General features: G+C 48.2%; 1 protein-coding gene across 1 annotated transcript in view; it reads right to left on the reverse strand.

Annotated features, from left to right (window-relative positions):
- Window positions 1-18,347, reverse strand: part of TREH (trehalase) — a 133,874-nt gene that overhangs the window by 53,902 nt on the left and 61,625 nt on the right. Inside the window, exon 3 of the mRNA XM_075329302.1 lies at window positions 4,993-5,093. Within this exon, the coding sequence (XP_075185417.1) occupies window positions 4,993-5,093 (101 nt within the window). The remainder of the gene's footprint in view (window positions 1-4,992; window positions 5,094-18,347) is intronic.

Genomic DNA, 18,347 nt, shown 5'->3' on the forward strand with positions numbered 1-18,347 from the left:
CCAGTGTCACTTCATGAGGTTATAACTCTAGAACGCTTCAACGGATCCCGGTGATTCTGAGAATGTTTTTTCGTCACATATTGGACTTCATGTTAGTACCAAATTTAGGACAATATTTTTTGCGTTTATTTATGAAAAAAATTGAATATTGGCAAAAATTTTGAAAATTTTGCAATTTTCAACTTTTGAATTTTTATACCGTTAAACCAGAGATTTCTGTGACACAAAATAGTTAATAAATAACATTTCCCACATGTCTACTTTACATCAGCACAATTTTGGGAACAAAATTTTTTTTCGTTAGGAAGTTAGAGGGGTTCAAAGTTTATCAGCGATTTCTCATTTTTACATCAAAATTTACAAAACCAGTTTTTTAGGGACCACATCACATTTGAAGTGACTTCAATAGGCCTAGATGACAGAAAATACCCAAAAGTGACACCATTCTAAAAACTGCACCCCCCAAAGTACTCAAAACCACATTCAAGAAGTTTATTAACCCTTCAGGTGCTTCACATGAACAAAAGCAATGTGGAATGAAAAAAAGCAAAAATTAAATTTTACCTAAAAATGTTGCTCTAACCCAAATTTATTCACTTTTAGAAGAAATAACACAACAAAATGGACCCCAAAACTTGTTCCCCACTTTCTTATGAGCGCGCCGATACCCCACATGTGGTCAGAAACCTCTGTTTGGACAAATGGGAGGGCTCGGAACAGAAGGAGCAATATTTGAATTTTGGAAAGCAAATTTGGCTGAAATAGATTGCGGGCACCATGTTGCATTTACAGGTCCGCTAAGGTACCTAAACAGAAGAAACCCCTCACAAGTGACACCATTTTGGAAACTAGACCCCTCAAGGCTTCTATCTAGGGGTATAGTGAGCATTTTAGATCCACAGGTACTTCACAGATTTTGTTAACGTTACGTTGTCATATTGAAAATTTTAATAATTTTCTCAAAAATGTTGCTTTAGCATCAATTTTCTCACTTTTTCAAGAGGTAATTCCAAAAATTTGACCTCAAGGTTTGTTAACCACTTTTTTATGAGTGCGGTGATACCTCACATGTGGTCTGAAACCTTTGTTTGGACAAATGGGAGGGCTTGGAACGAAAGGAGCAATATTTGAATTTTGGAAAGGAAATTTGGCTGAAAAAGATTGCGGGCACCATGTCACATTTGGAGGACCCCTAAGGTACCTAAACAGCAGAAACCCCGCACAAGTGACCCCATTTTGGAAACTAGGCCCCTCAAGGAATTTATCTAGATGTTTGGTGAGTACCCTGAACCCCCAGGTGCTTCACAGAATTTTATAACGTTGAGCCATGAAAAAAAAAAAAAAAAAATGTTACCACAAAATTGTTATTTCAACCAGGTAGCTTTTTTTTTTACAAGAGTAAAAGGAAAAAATTCAGCATAACATTTATTGTGCAATTTCTCCTGAGTTTGGCGATACCTTATATGTGGTGGAAATCAACTGTTTGGGCGCATGGCAGGGCTCGGAAGGGAAGGAGTGCCATTTGACTGCAAAATTGGCTGGAATCAATAGCGGACGCCAGGTTGCATTTGGAGAGCCCTTGAGGTGCCTAAACAGTGGCTGTCCCCCACAAGTGACTCCATTCTGGAAACAAGACACCTCAAGGCTTTTATCTAGGTGTATAGTGAGCAGTTTGAATCCACGAATACTTCACAGAATTTGATAAGCTTAGGTTGCCATATTGAAAATTTTCATTTTTTTCACAAAAATGTTGCTTCAGCATCAAATTTCTCACTTTTTCAAGAGACAACAACAAACCGTGGACCCAACAGGTTTTTATCCAATGTCTTATGAGCACAGGGATACCCCACATGTGGCCAAAAACCTCTGTTTGGATAAATTGGAGGGCTTGGAATGGAAGGAGCACCATTTGAATTCTGGAAAAGTTGAGATAAATTGCGGGCACCATGTCACATTTGCAGGGCCCCTTGGGTACCTATACATTAGAAACCCCCCACAAGTGACCCCATTTTGGAAACTGGATTTTATTCAGGAGTATAGTAAGCATTTTGAATCCACAGGTACTTCACAAAAATGTTGCTGTAGCAACAAATGTCTCACTTTTAGGCTATGTGGCCATGATCCAGCGACACGGCGTCTAGTACACAGTGTCAGCCTTCCTGCAGAGATGTGAGTGTTGTCCACGGGAGAACGCAGCTGCCCATGCGCACGATTTGGGTTCAGGCCGCTGTGGAGCTCTATGCTACCTGCAGAGAACACTCATCTCCGCAGCATAAATTGACATGTGGAGGCTTGGGAAGCTGCACCACAGGTCAGTGTATGCTGCGGAGAAGAGAAGCACAGTGGGCACGGGATTTCTAAAAATACTTCCACTGTGCTTCTACTGCACAACGCAGCGTTATGGACGCAGGGAAAACACTCTGCGCCCAAAACGCTGCAAACCCTGATCGTGGGCACACAACCTAAAATGCTACAATGGATGAATGGATAGATGTCAAACATATATAACGTCCCACCCCCTGCATATTCTAAGCTGGCGCCCTTTAGTGCCTTTCATGTGGCACTAAAGGGTGCCTAGCCTTGTATTTAGCCCCCCAAAAAATTAATAATTAAAATAAACGACGTGGGGTCCCCCCTATTTTTGATAGCCAGCTAGGGTAAAGCAGACAGCTGTAGCCTGCAAACCACAGCTGACAGCTTCACCTTGGCTGGTGATCAATTTGGAGGGCTCCCCAGGCGTTTTTTAAAAAAAAAAACGTGGGGTCCCCCCCAAATTAGATCACCAGCCAAGGTGAAGCGGACAGCTGGGGTCTGGTATTCTCAGGGTGGGAAGAGCCATGGTTATTGGACTCTTCCCAGCCTAAAAATAGCAGGCCGCAGCCGCCCCAGAAGTGGCGCATCCATTAGATGCGCCAATCCTGGCGCTTCGCTCCAGCTCATCCCGCGCCCTGGTGCGGTGGCATATGGGGTAATATATGGGGTTGATACCAGCTGTAATGTCACCTGGCATCAAGCCCTGGGGTTAGTGATGTCACGGCATCTGAACAGATACCCGACATTACTAACCCAGTCAAGTAATAGAAAAAAATAAAGACAAAAAAAAAATTTATTTGAAAAAAAAACTCCCCGAAACATTCCTCTTTTACCAATTTATTGAAAATAAATAAATTTCGGTCGCTGTAATCCATTTTGGAGGTCCCGCGCCGACTCTGGATCTTCTAGAATATGGGGGGCACGTTCAGGGAACGTATCCCCCATTTTCTAGAAGAGCAAGCTCTCCATGAGCAGTGTGGGTGCAGTAATCTGAGAATACTGCACTCACACTGCCCCGGTCCAACCTAGGGCAGAGTGACCTGCAGTAACCTCATTCTAGAATATGAGGGGCACGCTCACAGAACGTACCCCCCATTTTCTAGAACAGCAGTCTCTCCATGTGAGGAGTGTGACTGCAGATTACCGCACTCACCCTCCCCCGGTCCACAGTGGAGTAGCCTGTGCAGTAGCGACGTCAGCAGGATCCCTGCTTGCAGGGATCCAGCTGACAGCCGCTGTCTGCGCATGCGCCGTCAGCTTTCAAGAAGGAGGCGGCGTGCTGTGATCGCGGGGCCGGAGCAGGAGCACCAGCAGCCAGGTAACGTAAAACCGGGGGCTGGGGGGGGGGGCGACGGCGACGGCGGGACCTGGGGACAACTTTCTGCCGCATGTGACGTGTCACATGCGGCAGAAAGTGCAGGATGAATGCGGCCGCCATCTTCCACGCTCCGGAGGGGGGAGGGGGGAGGCGGCTCTGGAGACCGGAGGGGGCTCCGGGGACCAGAGATCTCCGGTGGACCGGAGGAGGGGTCAGGGGGAGGACATTTCCCTCCGATCTGAAATGTTTGATCATTTCAGATCGGAGGGAAATGAATGCAGAGCCGGCGGCGGCGGGAGTTTTCAGCGCGCGTCGGCGCCATCTTGGATTTTCCGGAGGGGGGGTAGGGGTGGTGGGGGGACTCTCCGGTACCGGGGGCTTTGGGGGCACTAAGGGCTCATATTTATTTCTCATCTGACATGTTTGATCACGTCAGATGAGAAATAAATCAATTTTACCGGCCATTTATTTTTTTTTAATGTTGTCGCCGGTATACGGTGTATACCGGCGATCGCATTAACGGGGTCCAAAAAAACCACCCCGATTCATAATCTTGGGGGTCTCAGCTACCTCCGGTAGCTGAAACCCCCGAGATTTTTCGTCACTGGGGGGCGCTACAAGCTTTTTCCGGCCTGACGTCTCAAGACGTCGGAACAGAATAAGTACCCTGTTTTTCCGACGTCTTGAGACGTTAGGCCGTCGCTATGGGGTTAAGGCATGCAGAGACACATTACTGGAATCTGTATCTGGGCCTCTATAATATGCTGCTCTCAGATTACATTGAAAACCTAGTGACAGTTTACCTTACTTGGAATCTGTCGCATAAGCGCATAGTTTTGTAGGGGGCATAGCCCTTATAATAATTGCAACTGTAGTTGCCTAATTGATGACTCCATTGTACAAAAACTGGTTTCATCAAATATGATAATTAGGCTACTTGGTGCACCCTGAGTGTGGCCTCGTGGCTACGTGCACGGTCCCCCCCCCACTGGTTTTACATGCCCCTGTCTTCTGGTGATTGACACTGCTGACTTGCCTGAAGCCAGCATTGTCTGCAAAGAAAGCTCAGGCCAATGCTTATAGTCACCAGTGAGGCGGAGCATGTAAGACAAGTGGGCAGAGCAGTGCGCGGAGCCCTCGGCCACACTCAGGGTGCACCCAGCAGCCTAATTAGCATATTGGTTTAAACAGTGGTTAGATTTCTATTGGTGCCATATATATAGGGACTATATTCCCTTCACGCCCATGTGCTTAGTTTATACTGTCAGTATTGGTTGACAGACTCCCTTTATAATAGTATGCAGTGTATTCTATATAAAACATGAGGCTATTAATAATGTAAAATCCAAAATGACACTGACCGGGTGAAGATACGAGGCCCATGTCTACAAAATGTTTATCGTCATTGAAAATCTTGGCAAGCTGGACATGATGGATGATGTCCCCGGTACAATAGATGTCACTGAGAAAAGATGTTTAAAAGAGAAATGGTGAAGAAAGTTAGTGTCAAGGTCATAACTTCTATGGGAGAAGATAAGGGAATAAGCAGGAAGTATTAAAGGAAACCTGTCATGTCCAGAAACCCATTATACCTGCAGATATAAGGCTGAGAAAGCTGGATGTGAAACGTGGGTCGCTGTAGGATGGAGGTAACAGTCTTGAGGACAATCTCCCTCCTCTCTTCCTTGATATGCTCCTTACTGATCTTTCATTATGGTATTGATGTCTTAATTATACTCTAATAAAGTTATATTAACCCTTCTGTCACATCCAGTCTCCATTTTTGTGTTTTTGGTTATAGTTACACAGTGAGTGCACTGTAATCAGGGTCAGACTGGGGTGTCTGGGGCCCACCAGGGGAATTGACTCTAGGGGCCCACCCTACAGCTATATGCACATACCCGTTAGCCGTTATGTCCTTCAGGGTACATGCTCACGATCAGGACTCACTTGGACGCAGTGAGTCCTGACCTGCAGGTCCACAAGTCTCCTCCGCAGGTGAACGCAGGAGACCACAGCTGCTCATATAATCTTCCCTTATTGATTGAGAGAAAATGTGACCTCCATACACAACACAATCCACCAAAACCAATACCACCATATACAAGGGAAAAATACCCCCACAACGTGACCAGACCACATATTACCACCACATAGTGACCCAATACAACCACATATAAGGGAGAAATACTGCCACATTATGACCAGACCCCATAGTGACCAAATAATACCACATACAAAGGAGAAATACCACCACTCCATGACCAGACAACATATTACCACCACACAGTGACTGACTAGAACCACATACAAGGGAGAAATACCGCCACACTGTGACCAGACCACATAGTGACGGAATAATACCACATACAAGGGAGAAATACCACCATAGCATGACTGGACCACATATTACCACTACATAGTGACTGAAAAGAACCACATACAAGAGTCAAATACCAACACTCCATGACTAGACCACATAGTGACTGAATAATACTACAAAAATGATTATGAATAAAAACCAAATTTGGAGACGTCAGTAGTTTTATAGAATAAAAGAACAATTTACATTTTGTTCAAAAATATAAAGAGAAAAATCAGAAAAACTGAACATTTTGCAGTGGTCTCTTCATTTTTGCCAGAGCTGTATATATAGATCACACTACTAATAAATTACAATGTAAAAACTTTATTAAAAGCACATTTAAAATCACGGGGCATGAAACCCCCAATAAGACCATCAGTCACTCAGCCACAATACAATCAATGTGAAAAACTGGAACCCCAGTAAAGTCAATAATGCAGCACAATAAACAATACGTGTGTGGTTAGCCCCCAGCCATTGTTATCTGTGGACCTTCTCATTTTGCTGGTCTCCATATACACCTTGAGGTACCATAGGGCATTTCATCCTCTATGTGACTCTTGCTTATGTTAGTTAATATTCCATATCATGTGGATTTTGGGTGTAACAGACCTGTTTTTGTAGTCATTATTTGTGCGTGCCTTGCACACTATTGATGCCTTTATATTTGCATTGTTTATTGTGCAGCATTATTGACTTTTCTGGGGTTCCAGTTTTTCACATTATTTATATTGTGGCTGGGTGACTGATGGTCTTATTGGGGTTTCATACCCCATGGTTTTAAATGGTTTTATTTGTATACTTGTAACACATGTGGTGTTTAATAAAGTTTTTCATTGACATTTATTAGTGGTGTGCTCTATATATACCTATGCTGGCGCTTTTTTCTTTCCCTCCACCTGGTTATTCACCAGCATGAAACACATCTTTTATCATGGCTTAGGTATTTTCAGCTGTTCATTACGTTTTGTTTTTCTGTCATACATGCACACAGAGCGCAGTCATGCCCACTCACAGACAAGAACAAATACATAGACACATATGTAGCGCCCAGAGAAGGAGGTAATCGGTCCCGGGCGGTAACAGTCGGGGATGTCACTCTGGTGGCCATTGCCCGGTCCCGTGCTCTGGGCCCCCATTTGTTAAAGGGGAGTATTTACAGGGGAGATAGGAGTTTTTGTCATGTGACGCCACCTGTGGGTTGCGGTTAAGGATGGAGAACCGCCGCTGCTAAATGTGGGTACTCCCAGGGCTGGTGGTAGTGGCAACTGTGATGGTAGGCCCTCTGCAGGTAGGGGCTGTGCCTGGGAGATGTGGTGGGACAATAATGGAGACCACACCAGGTTGTCTTTAACAGTCTCTACTCACTTTGGACCCAGGGATTGCTGGTTCAGGTCTCAGTAGGACCAGTGCTAATGTGGTGACCCAGGTTGCTCTGTCCCCGGCACTCTCTGTAGATTGAGTCCCCATAGCGTGGAGCGTTTGGGGACCCCGACTGTCCCTTTTGGGGTACAGTCTCCTTCTTCGTACGGCGGGCAGTGTGGACCCTGTGGGGAGGTAAGTGTCCAAACCCCGATCCTAGTTTACTGCTGATACCCCCGGATTATTTGGTTCGATGAAGTCCGTAAAGGTGTCCTCACCGTACAGGTATTTATCAAACCGTTTGAAACTTGACATTTGACCTGGGGCCCTGTGCCCTGTTCATGCTTCGATCCCAGCGATATCTCGGTACCCGTCCTGGTGACCTCTCTCCAGTGACCCCGGGGTCACCGTTACACGGAGCCAGCTCAGGCACGTCTGCACAACTCTCCTGTGTGCTTCCTTCTCTCCTCCTCACTACTGACTGACTGACCCCTCCCACCAGGCTGGCTATACCCAGGGAATCGTTCCCATGGCGACCATCCCCTTACATGGTTAACCCTCTATGCCCAGTGTGGAGAGGAGAACTAGGATTTTAGATGTGTGTTGGTGGAATGGGCACTGGTACTCCAGGTCCCAGGGGGGTATGTCCTGCATCCCCAAGAGGATGCAGTTCCCTGTAGTTCCCTGAGGGTCTCAGGGGTGGTACATTCCCCCTTGGTTAAACACAGCACGTCCTCGGGCTGTAATCAAGCAGAGTTTTATTGAACCGGAATAAAAGATGAAAGGTTAGTGAAACATAAACGTTCTTCCCACGCAGGGGAGGCAATGCACTTAAATGTTGCTGTAGTCCCCCCCATCAACCCACCACCAAAAAAGGTCTTCCTTCCCCTAAACCCATTGGAGAAGCAGGTCACCGGTCCCTTTGGTGACCAGGTCTGGGCCTTCTCTATCCCAGACCTTTTCTCCACCCTTCCTCTCCTTGGTGGCGGGATTAATGTCCTGATGTTGCAGAGGACTACTCTGGTAAGCACACTAGGTGCAACTATTTACAAAAAGCACCAGTTTGTGCTGGCTGCTGCCAGTCCTGCAGCCATGGTCCATTTTTAAATCAACGTTGTAACCAGGTAAATCAGGTGACTGTTCCTTGGATCATTCAAAATTTTTCAAACATTTTTAAATTATTAGCAGCAAGTATAATTATACCATTTCAACAGTATTTACATTAAGGGCTATATATTTCACTTAGGGTTTTACTCTCTGTACCTAAGTGGGTTTGGCCAAAATTGCTACGGGTTGACCTGCGTAACTCTGGTTCTTCATATAATCCCTGTTGTGTTCTGATGTCTAGTGCAGGTGTCTCCCTACTGTCTGCAGGAGGACTAGGCAATTGTCTACGTGTCCTTCGTAAGCCTACCAGTGTATGGTCTACAGGTTCTTCTGGAACTGGTTCCTCCGCCACTTGTGGAAATGTAAGGACTGGCACAATGACAGCTCCATTATACTGAGATCAGATTTCTGGAAAGTCTCCCAAGATAGTGTGGATCACTGTTTCCTTCTTTTCTTCAACTTGAGGTGGATCTGGTACCTCTTCTCTTAGTTTCAGTGGTTTGGACATTTCTTCAAGTGGTCACGTGAGACAGTAGATGTTGTTCTGCCCTGATCCTTGCTGATTAGGCAGGTCTTCTGATTATCAAAATTCGAATGTAGTACAACATAAGGTTCCCCCTCCCACTGGTCATCCATCAAGTTTGTGGAGTCTTCTTTTTTTTTTGAGAACCGTTTCTCCAGGCGTGAGAGGGTTAGCTTGTGCTTTCTTGTTGAAGTCTTTTTCTTGTTTCTCTCGACTGCGGTTCAAATTCTGCTCAACATAGTCTTGAATTTTTCTATATTGGGCTTGACAGTGAGAGTCCCAGTCTTCACTTGGTGAACTGTTTTCTGGTACTTCGACCTCCATTTCAAGATCCACTGGTAGTCTCCCAGGTCTTGCTCTCATGAGGTACATGGGGGTGCACTTTGTGGAACTTAACGGGATGTTGTTATACATATCCACCAAATCAGGTAACTTCTCAGGCCACAAACTTCTCTCTTCTAGTGGCAAGATTTTCAGCAAATTGATGACAAGGTGGTTCATCTTCTCACACATCCCATTTGTTTCTGCACGGTAGGGTGAAGTGCGTATCTTTTTACATCAGTACAGATTTCAGAATTCTCTGAAGATGTCAGCTTCAAAAGCAGGGCCTCTGGCCGTCAACACCTGTTCTGGGTACCCATGAGGTCTGCAGAAATGGGCTTGGAAAGCTTTGGTTGCGGTGCTTGCGGTTAAGTCCTTGACAGGTACCACCACCAGAAACCTGGAGTAATGATCCACCATGGTTAGTACATAGGTATAACCTGTTCTGCTGGGTGCCAGCTTGACATGATCCAGGGCATCAATCTCCAGGGGCTGCTTGGTGACTATGGACTGAAGTGGTGTCTTTTGGCAGTTACCATCCTGTCTTCTCAAGGTACAAGGCCCACAATTTCTGCACCATTCTTCTATGATGGCTCTCATGTCAATCCAATAGAACCGATCACGCAGTAAGGCTTCCAGCTTCTTCCAGCCAAAGTGTCCGGCTCGATCATGGTATGCTTCTAGAACCACTGGAACATGGCTTTTTGGTATTATTATCTGACAGACCCTCTCATGTGTCTTAGGGTTGGTGAGGTTTCGGCACAGCTTTCCCCGATGAAGATACAATCGACCTCTGTCTTTCCACAACTTCTGAGTCTCTTGTGGAGCTCCAGGATCCAGATGTGAGCCTGGTTGGACTATCAGTTCTTTAATCAACTTGATTGCAGGATCGTTGTCTTGTACTTCCCTCCACCCATGGTGAGGCAGGGTATCTAATGTGGTTTCTTGCCGCATGCTATAGGGTTGATGGTCTCCTAAGTAACTAGGGCGGTGAAAGGCTGGCAACTCAATTTCTTCTAGTTCATCTTCATCTGTCCTTTCATCAGACAGGTGGGGCATCCTGGATAATGCATCTGCGTTGGCGTTCTTGTGACCAGCTCTGTATTTGATGGTGAAGTTGTAGTTCGCCAGTCTTGCCACCCAGCGTTGCTCCAGTGCACCCAGCTTTGCGGTGTCCAGATGGGTCAGAGGGTTGTTGTCAGTGTACACGGTGAACTTTGCAGCTGCCAGGTAGTGCTTGAACCTTTCAGTCACTGCCCAGACCAGTGCCAGGAACTCCAGCTTGAAGGAGCTGTAGTTTTCAGGATTCCTTTCAGTAGGACAGAGCTTCCTACTTGCATAGGCAATCACTCTTTCTTTGCCGTTCTGTACTTGGGATAGTACAGCTCACACTCCCAGGTTACTGGAAGCTGTGTACAGCACAAAGGGAAGATGGTAATCAGGATACGCCAGAATCTCATTTCCTGTCAGGGCCAACTTCATCTGTATGAATGAGTTCTCTTCTTCCTCACCCCATGTGAATGGTAGGCCAGGAGTCTTGCCTTTCTGGGTCTGGCCTACCAGGAGCTCTTGCAAGGGTGCAGCCATCTTCTTATACCCCTTCACGAACCTCCAGTAGTATCCCAATAGGCCCAGGAACTGGCGCACCTCTTTGACGGTAGTTGGTCTAGGCCAGTTCTTGATAGCTGTTTTCTTTTCAGGGTCAGGGGCCACTCCCTCAGCGCTGAGCACATGTCCCAAATACTGGACCTTAGGCTTCATTAGATGACATTTGGACAGCTTCAGCTTCATCCCATACTTTGCCAAGGCTTCGAATACCTCTGCCAGGTGTTCCAGATGTTCTTCGTAAGTTTTTGAATATAGGATCACATCGTCAAGGTATAGCAGGACGGTCTCGAAGTTGCGATGGCCCAGGCAGCATTCCATCAGCCTCTGGAACGTTCCTGGGGCGTTGCACAATCCAAGTGGCATGCTGTTGAATTCACACAGGCCCATGGGAGTGGCGAAGGCAGTCTTCTCCCGATCTTCTTCAGCAACTGAGACCTGCCAGTAGCCACTGGTTAGGTCTAGGGTAGAGAAATAGTTAGCAGCCTTCAATCCAGCCAGTGACTCTTCAATACGAGGTAATGGATAGGCATCCTAATGCGTGATCTTGTTGATCTGCCTATAGTCCACACACATCCTCACGGTGCCATCTTTTTTCTTGACCAGAACCAATGGAGCTGCCCAGGGGCTGCAGGTATCTCGGATGACCCCTGCCTCCTTCATGTTCTTCAACATTTCCTTGGCACATTGATAGTGTGTGGGTGGTATATTATTATTATTATTATTATTATTTATTTATAGAGCACCATTGATTCCATGGTGCTGAACATGAGAAGGGGGTTACATACAGAAAACATATACAAGTTGCAATAGACAGACTGGTACAGAGGGAAGAGGGCCCTGCCCTTGCGGGCTTACATTCTCTCTTTGATGGGTGGATGGCTGCCTGTGGGTATGTGATGTTGTACCCCTTTTATCCTCCCAAAGTCTAGTGGATGTTTGCTGAAGACCTGCTCATACTCTTGCACTACCCGGTAGACTTCCTGTTTATAATGTGAGGGTGTAGAGTCAGTACCTACATGCAGTTCTTGGCACCAACCCTCTAGCTGACCCTGGGGTTTGTAATGTTCTGTTTGCTCCCGTGAGGGTGTGGATTCTGCTTCCTGGATGGACTCCTCAGTGACAGTGAATAATTTGGCGATGGTAGCATACCTGGGCAATTTGGTCTCCTCATCCCCATAATTCAACACTCACACAGGCACTCTCCCCTTACGGACATCCACTACCCCCCTACATGTCAAAACAGTGGGCCAATGCTTGGAATGTAGTGGCTCTACTACCGCCTGGTAGCCCTGTCCGCTAAGGCCTATAGCCGCCCAGCACCATATCATCATCTCGCTTCTTGGGGGTATTACAAGAGGACCAGCATCCATGACTTTTAAGGGGGCTTTACATGCAACGACATCGCTAACGAGATGTCGTTGAAGTCACAGAATTCGTGACGCACATCCGGCCTCGTTAGCGACGTCGTTGCGTGTGAAACATACGAACGACCGCTAACGATCAAAATTACTCACCTAAACGTTGATCGTTGACACGTCATTCTAATCCCAAATATCGTTGCTGTTGCAGGACGCAGATTGTTTGTCGTTTCTGAGGCAGCACACATCACTACGTGTGACACCCCAGGAACGACGAACAACACCATACCTGCGTCCTCCGGCAACGAGGTGGGTGTCACTTTCTTTCGGCTGCTCTCCGCCCCTCCGCTTCAATTGGACGGCTGCCATGTGACGTCGCTGTAACGCCGCACGAACTGCCCCCTTAGAAAGGAGGCGGTTCGCTGGCCACAGCGACATTGCTAGGAAGGTAAGTACGTGTGACGAGTCCTAGCGATGATGTGCGCCACGGGCAGCGATTTGCCCGTGACGCACAACCGACAGGGGCGGGTGCTTTCACCAGTGACATCGCTATCGATGTCGCTGCGTGTAAAGCAGCCTTTACACTGCCAATTTCACCACCAGACAAGTTTACCTATTGTCTCTGCAGGAGGGCTCGGATCTCTCGCTGCAGAACCCTCTGCTGCCCAGAACCTGCAGTTTCGGCAATGTGTTAGAGCAAAAACAACACTTCTCCTAGGCATTTTTCAATGACATTTGTCCCCAGAATCATTTTAGAATTTTTATCACTATTAATTTTCTACATTTTCTACAACAATCATTCCTTGTTTGGTTAGCTCTACCCGTCCCACCTTTATGGTCACCTCTTTAAACCCAATCTGAGTCACTGGTGAACCGTTGACAGCATAGATGGTAAGACCTGCGTGGGGCCGGGTGAGCTCAGCATCTGACCAAAACCTTTTATACAGTTTATACGAGATGGTTGTTACCTGCAAGCCGGTGGTGTCCAACAGGGCAGAGGTAGGGATCCCGTCCAAGGTGATGGAGGTTATGGGATGCCCCCCTACATACCGGTCTCGCCAGTTAGCGGGGCCTTGTTGTCCTATTCCTGGGGAGTGGCCCTTGGTCCCAGGGGTTGCCAGTTTAAAGGACACCTTCTGGCAAGATGGCCGACTTGCTGGCACCTGCGGCAGATGGTCTGTCCAGATGAACTGTAGCGGTCGCTGCTCCTCCCTCGAAGCAGTGGGGTCCTCCTCCCTCGCATCCAGGGGACATCCTCATAGCAATCAGCTAGCTGGATCTTCTCTGTTGGCTTGGTCTCTGGCTGAAGTTGCATCGCCTCTAGGATTCTGGCCACGTCTTTGTTCAGCTGCTGTACTTGAGAACGCAGGTCACTAGGAGCATATGCGGGTGCTACCTGAGGTATAGTCTTTGCCACAGTTAAGGAAGTGGGTTCCGCCCACAGAGGGGAGGTGCTCGCTTGCCAGGACGGTGGGTTAGAGTCAATGACCTCAGGGGATGGCAGGGATTTCATGGCCCGGTCTTTGAGAACAACAAAGTTCACATTTGGGTGTTCCAGAGCCCACAGCCGCAGCTGCTTGCGGTCCTCTATTCATTGTAATCCCTGCAGGAATTTCTCAACCATCATTTCGTTTCCTTCCTGGTCAGTAATGGGGTCGACAAGCTTTAGGGTCCGCAGCGCGGCCTGCAACCTCAAGGCATAGTCTCTGATGCTATCCTGGGACCGCTGCTTGCAGTTATAGAATTCCATTCTGAACTCTGCCTCAGTGCGAGTTTCAAAGGCAGCTCGGAGTTTTTCAAATATAGTGTTTACTGACTTCCGGTCGCCATCTGACCAGGTTTCCACCTCCAGCTTAGCCGCACCCGTTAACTGTCCCAGCACCACAGACGCCCGTTGTCTGCCAGTCATCACGTACATGTCCAGTACAGTGCAGATTTTCTTTTTAAATCTCGGTAAGGCATCGGGTTTGCCATCATATTGGGGCACCCAGGCTGCGCTGGGTACATACGGTAAAGTGATCGGCATGATCGGGGTGGCCGCCACGGCTACGGGTGCTGCAGATTGTTCTACCGGAGCAGGTCCCACCGCGTTGTCATCGCCTTGCACGGCCATGGCATGCCTCACGGCGCTCCCGTTGTCCGGTGCCTCCATCCTTTGCTCCCCTCAGTCATTTCTTTGCACTCTCGCGGGGACTGAGGCACTCTGGGAGCTTCCGGGTCCAGTCACTGCCGACTTCCGCCCGCACTTACAGGGCTAGTGGGTGGGGCTTCTGTTTCTGCGCTTTGGCAGTTTCACGCTCTTTTTGGGCACAGTGATGGCGCAGCAGTTTTTCAGCATTCAAAGATGGTGACAGTCTTTACACAAACAGTCCATATAATACAGTTCTTAAGGCATGCGTCACCCATGTTAACGGGCCTTGTCCGTATCTTGTTCATGACGCCAGAAAAAGGGGCTGTAGTGCCCTGAGAAGGAGGTACTCAGTGCCAGGCGGTAATGTCGTGGGCGGAGGAGGGGATGCTGCGCTCTCCCACTGCTCGGGTCCAGCTGCTGCTGCTCGGTGGTGGCTCGAGCGGTGGGCCGGATCCCGGGGACTAGAGCGGCGTTCCTCGCCCGTGAGTGAAAAGGGTGGGATTTGGATGGTGGGGATTTGGTTATTGTCCGTTACGCCACCCACGGTTGTGGTGATCTTGGTAATAAATGGAGATAAGCTGCGCTCCACTGCCCCAGGCTCTGGTGCACGGGAGAAGGTAATGTCCAAAATATTCAAAATACCCCGGCACACAGAATAGGAAGGAGATATCCAGTCACTGGTTCTTTTTAATATGCTCGTGATTTTTATTCAAGATTTATTTATAACAGTCAGTCCAACGTTTCAGCCCATACAAGAGCTTTCACCAGGGACATAAAATACTGTAATGTTTAGAGAAAAAAAAAAAAAAAAAAAAAAAAAAAAGGTCCTATATACACAGGGAGAACTGGGAATAGAGCAAAGTAGTAGGAGGATTGTAAGAAGAATGTCAAGGTTCTGATAAAATCCGTAGTACTCAATGAGAGCAGTATAATGGCTGTGCTTATCTGATGTACTGGGGCTCACATGTGTGAAATACAGATAATGCTGAGCTCAAAATTATGCTGTTACAATATCTTATGTAAAGGGAATACATCAAAAGGAATCCGGGGATTACAATCTGTAACCGGAAAATGGGGGTAGATGCCTCATAGAGCATAGGAGAGGCTATTAATTAGAATGAAGTTGTAGCCAGGAGGTGGCCTGGATTGCCTATCGCAGCATGTGGTTGAAGCGAGGTGAGAGAGCCCCTCACACCACCGCTGCTCTGGACGGGGATCCTGGGAGCGGTGACAGGGAGCAGCTTTGATGTTAGTTCTCCCCTCCGTGGGTAGGGGGTTGGTTGTCCCGGGGCCCGGTGATGGGGTAGGGATGGATGGCAGGCGGGTTACGGGGCCTGGTGAGGTGCAGGGTCACGGGGGCAGCGCTGTGCCGCACGGCACGGTGGTACTCACTCAGCCAATGATGAGGACACAGTTCTCGGTAAAACACACGGCTGGATGGACGGGTTCCACAGATGGCTGCGGTGTTGTTTCTCCCGGCAGGTTGATGGTGACTGCCTTTCGCTGCACCTATGTACGGTAAACGGTTCCAATGGGTTCCCACCGGTAACCCGCTCCCCGGCTTGGATATGGGCCAGAGGAGCCCCTTTTGCCCACAGGCTCTGGCCCTGGGAACGGTAGCCTTGGCGGTGGCTGTGTTTCCCTCTCACGGTTGGACTGTTGCCTTCTGTCGGGACTTGGCTGCTGGGAAACCCAGGAGGTTCCCTTCGCTGACGGATTTGGCAAATTCACGGTGACTCCTAGCCTTGCCGGGGTCCGTAAGCCCCTGCCAGATGGTGCTGACTTCTCTTTGTGTACCGGTCCGGTACCGCCGGGCCACCGCCCGTCCACGGTCCTTACGGTAAACTCCGATAGGCCACTCCTGCAGACGGTCACCACCGTCTGCCAACCTTGCTGTACCGCCCGGGCCACACACCCGGACGCTGTCAGTTAGTTGCTCCACTACCACTTTCCTCCTTCCACTTTCACCTCCAAAAACTGATCTCTCTTTTTTTCCCGCCTCCAGGACTGTGAACTTCTCGGTGGGCGGGGCCAACCGCCTGGCCCACCCCCCTGGTGTGGACATCAGCCCCTGGAGGAAGGCAACAAGGGTTTGTGTCTGACTTCGGTGTGCCTGACCGGGAGTGTGGGGTGTGTTGGTGTTGTTCTCTGTGGCCCCTGGCTTGTCCAGGGCGCCACATTAACAGTCGGGGATGTCACTCTGGTGGCCATTGCCTGGTCCTGTGCTCTGGGCTCCTTTTGTTAATGGGGAGTATTTACAGGGGAGATAAGAGTTTTTGTCATGTGACGCAACCTGCGGGTTGCGGTTAAGGATGGAGAACCGCCGCTGCTAAATGTGGGTACTCCCAGGGCTGGTGGTAGTGGCAACTGTGATGGTAGGCCCTCTGCAGGTAGGGGCTGTGCCTGGGAGATGTGGTGGGACAATAATGGAGACCCCACCAGGTTGTCTCAGTCTCTACTCACTTTGGACCCAGGGATTGCTGGTTCAGGTCTCAGGAGGACCAGTGCTAATGTGGTGACCCAGGTTGCTCTGTCCCCGGCACTCTCTGTAGATTGTCCCCATAGCGTGGAGCGTTTGGGGACCCCAACTGTCCCTTTTGGGGTACAGTCTCCTTCTCCGTACGGCGGGCAGTGCGGACCCTGTAGGGAGGTAAGTGTCCGAACCCCGATCCTAGTTTACTGCTGATGCCCCCGGATTATTTGGTTCGATGAAGTCCGTGAAGGTGTCCTCCCCGTGCTGGTATTTATCAAACCGGTTGAAACTTGACATTTGACCTAGAGCCCTGTGCCCCGTGCGTGCTCCGATCCCAGCGATATCTCGGTACCCATCCTGGCGACCTCTCTCCAGTGCCCCCGGGGTCACCGTTACGCAGACCCAGCTCAGGCACGTCCGCAAACCTCTCCTGTGTGCTTCCTTCTCTCCTCCTCACTACTGACTGACTGACCCCTCCCAGCAGGCTGGCTATACCCAGGGACTCGTTCCCATGGCGACCATCCCCTTACATGGTTAACCCTCTATGCCCAGTGTGGAGAGGAGAACTAAGATTTTAGATGTGTGTTGGTGGAATCGGCACTAGTACTCCAGGTCCCAGGGGATAAGTCCTGCATCCCCAAGAGGATGCAGTTCCCTGTAGTGCCCTGAGGATCTCAGGGGCGCTACACATACATGTCATACATGCACACAGAGCACAGTCAGGCCCACTCATAGACAAGCACTAATACACTGCGTCTGTTATTAATAATAATAATAATAATAATAATAATAATAATATCAAAATAAAGGGAAGGTTTTGGGAACCAACTATTATATTAACCCTTAAAAACATCATTTTATTAAGATCCAAAAACACACAATAATAAATAAACTAAAGTGCACAGATGGAGAAGGGAGGAGGGTTAGAGATAAAGCCCTAAGAATAAATCTCCCTCCTGTCCACTACCTCACGTGGGGATCGGCACCCTATTAATGTACGATGCAATATGGTTCCCCCACTCCACGAGGGCTGTCCCTGAGATGGCCCTAATGCACCCTAGCAACAATACATACATATATAAAGTGCCTGTGCTGAGGACTTAAAGTGCATATTAGTAAACAACAGGTAACTTACTGATATGCATTAATATAATGTAGCAGCATTTAAATCAATAAAGTGCCTGTGCTTATTTAAGGTGCATGGTACTGAGACAGTAAAAGGGTACTCCTCACTGATACAGCCAGATACACGATCTTCAGGTTGCCTCAATGCGTTTCTTCCAAAGGGGTCATTAGGAGGCTAGATACATAGAGTGCCAGACAGATGCCATGATATTTTTTTTCCTATCTGAATTTCCTTGAGATGGCTGGATTGTCATTGTAAATAAGCACTTGTATCTTGCCCCCCCCCCCCCCATCTCATTGTAGATAGTAAGCTCTCACGAGCAGGGTTGTCTTTTTTTCTCTC

The sequence above is a fragment of the Anomaloglossus baeobatrachus genome, chromosome 11 (genome assembly GCF_048569485.1).
Source record: "Anomaloglossus baeobatrachus isolate aAnoBae1 chromosome 11, aAnoBae1.hap1, whole genome shotgun sequence".
In the NCBI taxonomy this organism is placed as follows: Eukaryota; Metazoa; Chordata; class Amphibia; order Anura; family Aromobatidae; genus Anomaloglossus; species Anomaloglossus baeobatrachus.